The sequence below is a fragment of the Triticum urartu genome, chromosome 4, assembly GCF_003073215.2.
Source record: "Triticum urartu cultivar G1812 chromosome 4, Tu2.1, whole genome shotgun sequence".
Classification (NCBI taxonomy): Eukaryota; Viridiplantae; Streptophyta; class Magnoliopsida; order Poales; family Poaceae; genus Triticum; species Triticum urartu.
Window position 1 is genome coordinate 218824718 of NC_053025.1, and position 11102 is coordinate 218835819.

At 43.2% G+C, this 11102-nt stretch overlaps 1 protein-coding gene across 1 annotated transcript; it reads right to left on the reverse strand.

Moving 5' to 3' along the window:
• Window positions 1-952: 952 nt before the first annotated feature.
• LOC125551335 (ATP-dependent DNA helicase Q-like 1) lies at window positions 953-7380 on the reverse strand. The gene is made up of 10 exons (XM_048714524.1): window positions 7141-7380; window positions 3517-3902; window positions 3020-3280; window positions 2765-2928; window positions 2545-2641; window positions 2408-2451; window positions 2206-2320; window positions 1770-2123; window positions 1460-1684; window positions 953-1367 (listed from the first exon to the last, which is right to left on the reverse strand). The coding sequence occupies exons 1-10, from the start codon at window positions 7247-7249 to the stop codon at window positions 1257-1259; spliced, it is 1866 nt and encodes a 621-aa protein (XP_048570481.1). The 5' UTR covers window positions 7250-7380; the 3' UTR covers window positions 953-1256.
• Between the last annotated feature and the right edge of the window lie 3722 nt (window positions 7381-11102).

Below are 11102 nucleotides of genomic sequence, written 5' to 3' on the forward strand. Positions count from 1 at the left end.
GTCGCCGAGACTCCATGTCGTCGATGCGTCACATGAAACGCCGCTCTACCGCTGAAATAGTCCACTGGTCCCTTTAGCCAATGCACACCTCCAAGAATGACGCCCCCGGAGAGGGGGGGGGGGTCACAAGAGCGTCGCCGTCATCCGATCAACTGGTCTAGAATTTCCCCTGGAGGTAGTAGATAGAGGTCTGGAGCTTCTCCACGGCGATGCCTTCAAGAAGGGGCACAAAAGAGTGCCGCCATCGCCGGCCTTTGCAACTAGCCAAGAGCAAGTTTTTTCGTCCAAATCTGCTTGACGAACCTCCATCTAACATCGTGTGCACGGGACCACCACTGATCTCTGTTGCTGCACAGCGAGTAGGCCGCACCGGCCAGATCAAATCTAAACGGAGGCCAGGCCACACATGCAGTCAACCCGTCCACCAGGCCTTCCATGCCGCCACCGCCGATCCGAGGTCACATGGCCGCCGCCGCCGCCCGAAGCAGGGCCGGCCGCCGCGCCGCCAAGACCCAAACGGTCGCGCCTCCTCACCATGTCGTGGGAGAGAGGAAGACCCCCGCCACCGCTGTCAGCCCCCAGGCTTAGCCCAGCAACGTCCCCTGGCGGTGACAAAGGGAGGGAAGGAGATAACGTCCCCGGCGACTAGGGTTGCGGCACCACCCGAGTTGCCTGAGCGGGGGTGACATGGGGGTCAGGATGGGATGGAGAGAGGATTACGGATCTGCTCTTCGTTGTGGAGGAGGTGGCCGAAGGAAGGAGATCGAGCGGTGGCAGCGGAGCTCCCTCCCGCTGCGGCGAACGATCGCCAGATATTGACCATCCAAAAAATCAGTCGTTTGTTTGCATGTTAGTGGAGATCACAGGATTCCTTTGTGTGGGCTTAAGAAAATACCCGATGTTGATACTTTGAAGCCACTAGAATAAGAGTAAAGAAAAGACACCTCTATTGTATGGTAAGAATGTAGGCTTAATCAGCTCTTAACGTCTTGTTTTATTATAACAAGACTTCGAGGAACCGAGAGGAGAAACATAAAAGGGTTACGTGCTTATATATGCAGTGAAGAGCTATAAGGTAAAATCCCACAATATGTGCAACATAGCCCCCTCCTGTCCTCTGCATCCATCGTAAAGCCTGAACATCAAGTACAGTGACGGTGTGCATCACCATCAGAAAGCTTGTACTGGTTCTGTAGGAACACAGCTTCTAAGTAGCAAGCCATCATGGAGTTAAGACCAACACTTTCTTAGTGCCCTCATGAAGCTTCCTTCAGACAGATGTCACAGGGGCAAGGGCCATCTTTACACCTTTGACTGTTGAACTGTTCGCCAAAGTGGCCCAGAAGAGTCTGCCTGCGACACTCAGTCTGGAAAAGAAAGGAGCATTGTTCATAAGTTGATTGCTGATGATTTTTCAACCACCTTGCTCTGCACTTTTAGTTAGCAAGATATTATTTACCTTCAGCTCGCAATACGCCTGCATTTTCTTTGCTTGGTCCATTGCAACCTTGAAGGTTTCACTCTTGAAGTTATCAGCACTCCTCAGCATGCACACGATGCGGCTGAAGTCTTTCTTCTGATATAACACCACACAATGCGCTGGAAGGCCGTCTCTTCCAGCCCGCCCAGACTCCTGATAGTAGCTTTCTATCGATTTCGACAGCGTGTTGTGGACAACAAAGCGCTGAGTGGTGTCAGATTGAAAGGTTGCAGTTAGCAAACAATGTGCACAAGTATTCAAAAAAAAAACATTGACTGAGAATACGTACCACATCAGGCTTGTCGATCCCCATGCCGAAGGCTATTGTAGCACAAATAACTTTGACCTCTCCTCTGTGCCACTTCTCTTGGACGCTGCTTCGCTGACGGGCCGCCAAGCCGGCATGGTAATGCGCACATTTTATCTTGTACTTCTCCCTCAAGAACTTGGCAGTGTCCGCACATTCGTTCTTCGAGAGGCAGTACACAATGCCAGACATGTTCATGAAACGCTCTTTCAGGAGCTCACCCAGCTGCATCTGGGGAGTTCTCGTCTTGCCAATCACCATGTAGTCGAGGTTGTGTCTGTCAAAGCTCCTCTTAAGTACCAAAGCGTTTGGGATCCTCAAGGTACTGAGGACGTCCTGCAAATTCCATATAAAAATTATAGCTAATAATTAGTGTTCCAAGCTGTAGTGTGGGAACAGGAGGGGAATGCTTTAGTACCTTACGGACAACTTCAGTTGCTGTTGCAGTTAGAGCCATGATTGGGACTCTAGGGAAGTGCTGTTTGAGGCATCCTAGGCCTCGGTAATCTGGACGGAAGTCATGTCCCCATTGACTTGGATAGAAATAGAAATCAGCAATATGTCAGGAAAAAAAAAACTGCTTATGGAAGAATATGACAAAGGTTTGATTTAAGCATTACCTTACACAGTGTGCTTCATCAATCACAAACCTTGCTAGCAATCCCTATCAAAAAGTCCAGGTTAGCATATCCTCTCGGGCCAAATAATAGAAGTACTGATCTCGGAAGAACTAGCATTTCAACAACATAATATATACCCTCTGGTGTAAGCCTTTGAGGATCTCCATGAAGGAATAGTTTCCAGCCATTCTTTCAGGTGTGACATACAGAAGTTTGAAAGAAGGTGTGCCATTTCTGCAACGAGATGAGAACTTAAGTTACAAAACAAATGGCAGATCATTTCTTACACTGGAGGGGATATAGGAAAGAAAATCATGTGATAATGTAAAGTAGAGATCAAATGAACTACGGAATAACCTAAGCTCTTGGATAACTGCAGATGCCTGTGCAGCAGTTTGCTGAGAATTCAAGAATGCTGCTTGTATCCCAAACTTGAAGGTTAAAGCAACCACCTGATCCTGAATAAGTGACAGCAATGGACACACAACAACAGTAACACCTGGATGCAATGTTGCAGGGAGCTGCAAAGGTGATAATACAAATGAAGTTTTCAAATCTCGCAAAACAAACAAGATTAAAAGAAGAATGCTGAACAAGGCAGAATTTAATGACCTGATAACACAAGCTTTTGCCACCGCCTGTTGGCATAAGTATAAAACAGTCTTTATTGTCCAGTGCAGCACTACAAGCTTCATACTGCAGGGGCCTAAAACTTTTGTTGCCAAAGATGACAGCATTGGCCAAATTGATGTCATCTAGAGAAGAAAGCTGCTCATAACTCAAAATTTCTCTCTTCCGAAGACATGCATTTTGCTGTCCCTCTCTATTTGAAGTTGGAGTTGATGATTCATATCTCTTGGTTCCTTTGGTCACCTTTAAAACATAATTTCGAAACACAAAGAGCAATGCCTATAAGATTAGCAGCAGGATTGGAAAAGCAAAACTCTCTCTACTTTTGTGGAGATAGTAATAGCATGTTTACTGTGTCCATATGGGCGCAGCTCAGTCAACTTATGTCACAGTATTTTCACAAGTACATATCCATCATGTGCACAATAGAAATGGAGATGGAAGAGACCAGTAATGGGAGAAATCAGGAGTTGGCTTACAGTAGATTTTGTTGAGCTTCTTGTCTGAGCTTTAGAGTTTCTTGTTTGTGGCTTCTTCTGGGTACCCACGTTATTATCACGGTGGGTGTTTGTTTCATCAAATATGTCAAAATCTGAATCATCAGAGGAAAAGCTCGATGTTTTTAAACCTTTCGGATTATGTTGACTGGAGGAGTCTGCCCTTTTGAACAAAGGGGTATCCAGAACAACTCCTCCTTTTTCATCATTTACACCCTTCCTCATCATTTCATTCAAATTGCCACAAGCTTCAGTCTCTATTGCATTCAGGTCATCCCAGTCATCAGTAAGTTGTGTTGCATCAGCCAATGCAGCAATAAAATCATCGCCGCAGTTCTCCACAGTGATGAAATCTTGGCCACCCTCTCCTGTGCCAGAACAATAAATTATCGCCCATACATAGTATCAACCAGCAAGAAGTGAACCCAAAACTACACTGAAGCAAAAGCAAAGCATAATGTGTTAACTATGGGTGGTACAGTTTATCCAAAAGCATCAGAAACCTCAGCACTAGTCACTTGATAATTCAATATAAAATGCTGCCGAAAACTAAACGTCTAAGTCAGCATACTGAGCAGGTTTCACTGATTTATGTTGTGAAGATGGGCAGGAGTACCAAACATATGTTTATTCTGTCGAATGCACGGCAGGACCTTTGCTCATTCTATCTCTACTATTATAGTACATCAGTTTTTGAACTCGCGGCTTACCACCACGTATACAGTGTTCCCGCCAAACTTCATCTGAAAACAGTATGGGCCGTCCATTTCGCAGATCCAACAGACTAAGCAGGAGCGAATCCAAAGAAAGTTGGCCGTCAGATTTGGATACATCTAACGGTTCAGGCTGCTTGTTTCTCTGTCAGGTCCTTCTCGATTCTTCCGGACTGAACTCTTCCCGTACCGCTGTACGCCATACATTTCTCTGATCAGGCCGGCGTCCCCCTCCGCTCCCAGCATGCAGCAACTGACTCACCCCCGCCTCCCGTCTCTCTCCACACAGCAATCTTCTGTATTCTTGCTCCCAAAATCCACTTCTAAACTGGCCGCCTCGCACCCAGATGTCGGCCGCCGTCTCGCCGGCCACCGCAAAACCTGCGCGCGCCCTTCTGCATCCCAAGCTTCAACACACCTCCACCCTGCATTCCTATGCCAAGTCCCTCCTTTTGTATGTCCGGCATACGCGGCGTCGCGATGACTTCGGAGCTTCCTCTGTCATAGAGTAGCTTAGCTTGTCCAAGTGAGTCATTCCCTGTACTGGTTTTGCTTTTCTTTTTCTGCATCCGGATACTCCATGGGTGATTCTTTACTAATATCTATCACGTATCATCACATTAACCCTCAGTTTTGAAAATTTAGCGCTGGTTATGGTCATTGGTAATGTTTGGTATTCCTGCACGGCAGCTGTTTGTGTTTTTGTCAAACCAACATATGTTGCGGTTCTTTGAGGCAGACCAGAAAAATTATTGAATTTTCTGTGATTAATCTGGACCACCAGATGATAGTGCAAGTACCAACAATGATGCAAGGCACGAGTACAGACGCCAATGACAAAACATGCATGCCAGTAGAATTATCCTCAATGACAAGTTATTTATGATGTGCCATTAATAAAAGAAGAATCCAACTCTATATCTTGGTTGCACTTTGTATGATGGTAACAGTCCTATGCCAAGAAAGAAAAGCAGTGGGATTTTATCTCACAATCACCTACTTAAAATATTGTGTGTTTCAAAATATAGCATACATGATTCAATCGTTCAATTTATCTTTACTAAATATTGAAAAACTTGATGAGTAATAATCTATCCTTATCTAATATTTTTCTCTTTATCTCTGTTAAAAATACAGTGTTTCTATTGGTAATTTTAATATATACTCATCTGACCAATGAGGGCAATATGTTTCTAATTGTAAAATGAATGAAGACTTTGATTTAGATCAAGCAGAAAGAAAAAAAATTCATGCCACCCCTGATTACATGGAAGTAACTCTGTATGATGGCATTTATTTCTAATGGCTGTACTACTAGGTTCAGACATGGAAGATGACAGTTTTTGCCTCCAATCGTTCACCATTGGTTACAAGCATGGAAACCTACTGCAAGAAAGGCAGTAAAACATACTGAAGCCTTATCTCATGTGGTTTAATAGTTTCTAGAATTTTGTATTATTGGACGTCCGAGCATGAAGAATGTGAGATACTGAGATGTATAAGATATTACATATCTGTTCTGGAGAGTAGTATTTCTTTTTGCGGGAGAAGAGTAGTAAAAGATAATGGCTGCCCATTGTTATTTATCCAGAATGGCACTCTTCTATTTGGCCTCCAAAAGTGTGCAGCGATCATGTATATCTCCAAAAGTGGGTTCACAAGGCGGAGCCATTGCTTTGATCCGTATGTGGTTATTACTCACTCCGACGGAGGCCAGGGAGCGTTTGGTTACTGGATCTATCCGATGGGAGATGGTTGCACGGGATATCTTCAGCCGGTTTGGATGGCGGTCATGTAATAGGATAGGCAATTAGTTTTCCTATCTTTCTCTTGCCGGCCGGCGGTGGCTTTTGGTTTCCTTCTTTAGCGCTCTGTGAGCAGCTTTGTTTGAGAATTTTAGACTGGTGTCGAACCTCTTTGCTTGTTTAATAAAGGTGGCCGTATGCATCTTTTCGATGCAGAGGCCGGGGAAGTCCCCCTTTTCCAAAAAAAATGTAAAAAAAAATTGGGCAGCGATTCCTTGATCTTCTTATTGCAATTACCAATTGTGTAAAGTTTAGTCATAAGAACAAGGAATCATATGGGGCAAACAAAATAGACCAAGGAGTCTTTTTCATGTTAAATGATGATCAACACAAACACATGTTCTTAGGGTGTGAACTATTTACGAACTGGCAAATAGGTCTTTCTTGATAATTTTGTGAAAAGTTGGATGCATTGCCAATTTGCGTATCCCCATCGCCATAATGATGACGTTAATTCAAGTTTATTTTCTCGAAATTATTAGGGAGTAAGACAAATAATAATCCAATGCTTACTATTTCTTTTATTAGATTATACACGTACTTGGTACGTGCCTTTTACTAGTTAGGAGAAGTACACCAATTCCTTGTCATGGAGAAAAAACACCCAAACACTGGCCCACTAAAATGGTCAAAACAGAAAATATATGTACACTTAAGAAGAAATGATTTGATTCAACACCTTCCATATCGCAAACAACCTACCTACCCAAATACTCAAAACGACTGCTCATTGTGATCAAAATGCAGTATTGTCAACACATGCGAAACCAATAGAACAGCTAATACATTTTCCATAATTCGTGATAACTGGTCCTCTCTCTATCATGAACCAAGTTTTTCATGCGCAAATAACAAGCTGATGTGTTCATAATGCATAAGCGGCATTGATCCTAGTAGCGCAACCAAACCACCCCCAAAATGAAATGGTCTTAATTGGGCCGGGCGTCTCTCCCCTACAATTCCTACTACATTTTAACTCCTCGTTTCAATCAAATCAGGAGCTCGTCCCATGAAAACAAAACCAGCCGCAGCTAATCCGCCGTTAGAGCTCGCGGGGAGGGGGGGAGGGGGGCGTAAGGCGGCGGTACCGTAGAGGTGGACGAGGCGGGAGAGGGCGGCTACGGCGAAGTCGCGGTCGAAGCCGTAGTCGACGGCCAGGTCCAGGAGACGCTCCCTCTCCCAGTGAGGCTCCTCCATTCCGGCTGGCAAGCACGCCTCCGCCTCCCGCGGACGCCGGCACGGATCGAAACCCTAACGTCGGTGAGGGGGAGACGCGGGAAAGAGCTGCGGCCTGCGGGTGCGGGCGCGCGCGGTCTCCTTTGGCTCGGGAGCTCCTAACGGGCGCCTTATGCGCCCACTGAGGCAACGGGCGCCTACAGCAGCGCGCTAGCGGGCCGGCCCATGAACACGCTCACAGCGTAAAAAGTATTTACAGCGCGAAAACCACCAGCAAAAATTCGATCTCGTGTGATAGGTATCGAACTTGCGCCAATTTGCTTAAACGCATGGTTGGCTAACCAGTAAAGCTATTAAGCCCTCTGTGAAAGTTTTCAACGCGAAACGTATTAAACCAAAACTATAGCCGCACTAATTAGAAAAACGTGACTTCTTTGAAAGAAATGTGAACAAATTTTGAATATCCATAGATTTGAAAAACATCACGAATTAGAAAAAAGAAGTCATGTATTCTAAAAAAAATCATCTATTTTCAAAGAAGTTCACAAATTTAAAAAAAAGTTCATCAATTTTGAACAAATGGTCATCAATTTTCAAAAAAGTTCATCGATATTGAAAATAGTTCATCGACTTTAAAAAAAGTTCATCAAATTTGAAACAAATTTCATCAATTTTTTTCGAAAAAGTCCACATATTTTAGAAAGAACCACGAATTAGAAAAACTTCACAAAAATCTGAAGAAGTTCGTCGATTTTTAGAAAAGTCCAGAAAATCTGAAAAAGGTTCATTGATTTTGAACAAAAAGTTCAGTGATTCAAAAAAATAGTTTATCAATTTTCAAAAAAGATCATCGATTTAAAAAAAGTTCACAAATTTGAAAGAAGTTCATCGATTTTGGGAAAAAGTTCATCAATATTGGAAAAAGAATTCATCGAATTTGAAAAAAGTTCGTCAATATTGGAAAAAAGTTCATCAATATTGAAAAAAAGTTCATCGATTTAGAAAAAAGTTCATCAAATTTGAAATAAGTTCAACAATTTTGTAAAAAAGTTCATCAATTTCGAAAAAAGTCATCCAATTCAAAAAAAGTTCACCGAATTTGGAAAAAAGTTCATCAATTTTGAAAAATAGTACATTTAAGTGAACAAAAGAAAAAAAACACCAAACAAAACCGAACAAAACCGTTCCGAACAAAATGACTAATTTTAAAAAATAATCATGAACTGTAAAAAGTTCACGCATTTAATAAAGGAAAAAAGAAACACGAAACGAGAAAAGAAAAGTAAAATACCGTTCCAAAAAAAGAACCCAGGATTCCGCGACCTTTACAAAAAATAAATAAAACAAAGGAAGTGTCTAGACACATTGATCGACTTGTTGTAGTGGATGGGGCGCTGTTCTTTGAACGTGGAGATCCTGGGCTCGAACCCCGCCTCAAACACACCATTTTTTGCGTTGATTCAGTTTGAAACAGAAAAAAAAATAACAACAGGCCGTTGATTCAGTTTGAAACAGAAAAAAAAAATAACAACAGGCCGGCCCAGCGCAGCAGGGGGGGGGGGGGGGGGGTGCGCCCGATTGCGCATAGTACTGTAACGGGCGCAGCGAGCGCTGTTTAGGATATGCCTTAATTGGCAGAAATTGATTTGATATGTTCAGCTCCGTGATCTGGGCTCTGAGATTATAAGACGTTGGGTCCAAAAGGAGGGAACTGAATTCTCTAACATTAAGAATTGAGAAAAAAAGTTAGAGAAATGACAACGGGCCGGCCCAGCGCAGCAGGGGGGTGTGCGCCCGATTGCGCATAGTACTGTAACGGGCGCAGCGAGCGCTGTTTAGGATATGCCTTAATTGGCAGAAATTGGTTTGATATGTTCAGCTCCGTGATCTGGGCTCTGAGATTATAAGACGTTGGGCCCAAAAGGAGGGAACTGGATTCTCTAACATTAAGAATTGAGAAAAAAAGTTAGAGAAATGACAACGGGCCGGCCCAGCGCAGCAGGGGGGGTGTGCGCCCGATGCGCATAGTACTGTAACGGGCGCAGCGAGCGCTGTTTAGGATATGCCTTAATTGGCAGAAATTGGTTTGATATGTTCAGCTCCGTGATCTGGGCTCTGAGATTATAAGACGTTGGGCCCAAAAGGAGGGAACTGGATTCTCTAACATTAAGAATTGAGAAAAAAAGTTAGAGAAATGACAATGGGCCGGCCCAGCGCAGCAGGGGGGGTGTGCGCCCGATTGCGCATAGTACTGTAACGGGCGCAGCGAGCGCTGTTTAGGATATGCCTTAATTGGCAGAAATTGGTTTGATATGTTCAGCTCCGTGATCTGGGCTCTGAGATTATAAGACGTTGGGCCCAAAAGGAGGGAACTGGATTCTCTAACATTAAAAATTGAGAAAGAAAGTTAGAGAAACTACAATTTCCTAACTTTTTTTCCCTATCGATATCATTATAGCTAAAATAATTTAAATTATTTTGCAAATTAATGATCTACAATGTACATCTATGTAATTACATACAAACAAATTAATGATAAAATAAAATAATTTTACATTATTTACATCTACAGTAAATACCAACAGTAAACAATCACTAACTAACTACCTACGTACAGTTTCTATTTTTTTTATATTAGGCTAACGCTGTAGCATCATGACTTTCCTGCTCAATATTAAAGAATCCGGTTCCCAAAAGGAGGTGGCAAAACAAAAACCCGTTTGGTCTAGTTCACAAAGGTTGATGGTTTTTACTTTCTAGATAAGAAGGAATCAATTCTAAAAAAAATCTAGGAGGAATCGATCAGTTTCCCTAGTAAAGTCTGGTATTATAGCAATTTCAACACGCCGACCCAAATGGACGGTGCTTTTGTTCACTTTTTGTTTGTTTGGGTCGGCCGCCCGCCCGGCGTCTGTCCTATTAAGAATTGGATTGGCAGTACGCCCAACGTGCTGATCCATATATACCGGTGCGGCCGGCTGGCCGCCATTTTTCAACAAATAGCATATTTTTTACATTATTTCACATACAGCTTTTGCATTATTTCACAAGCAAACATATAGTCCACAACCAAATAAATAGCATAGTGTTAACCGAATAAATAGCATAATTTTACAAGCAGAATAAAAATAAAAATATCTCACATAGTTTTGCAAGCCGAATAAAAAAGATACATCTATTGGTTGCCAACATGAGCCCATATATGCTCAACCAAATCATTTTACAGTTGCATGCGAGTTTCCCAATCACGCATGTCATAATAAAATTGGGTGAACTGTTTAAATGTTGCCGCTCCTCCATGCTCAGGCACAACATTCTCACCCTGAAACTGAAACCCTTGATCGTAGAGATGTTCCGGGCGCTCATCTTCTACAATCATATTGTGCATGATCACACAAACAGTCATCATCTTCCTAGTTTTTGTGTGCTCCAAGTATTACCAGGATATCGAACGATGCCCCATCGAGATTGCAAAACATCAAAGGCACGCTCGACGTTCTTCCTAGCACTCTCTTGCTCTTGGGCAAATCTTTTCCTCTTCTCTCCGACGGGGTTGGGATTGTCTTCACAATAGTGGTGCACTGAGGATAGATATCATCACCCAGGTAGTATCCTTTGTCGTAATTGTGGTTGTTGATAGTAAAGTTCACCGGTGGGCTGTTGCCTTCGGCAAGCCTAGCAAACACCGGCGAGCGCTGAAGCACGTTGATATTATTGTGTGATTCGGCCATGCCAAAGAAAGAGTGCCAAATCTAAAAATCTTGAGACGCCACGGTCTCAAGTATGACAGTGCAAGCCCTGGCATGTCCCTTATATTGCCCTTGCCAAGCAGAAGGGCAGTTCTTCCACTCCCAGTGCATGCAGTCTATACTCC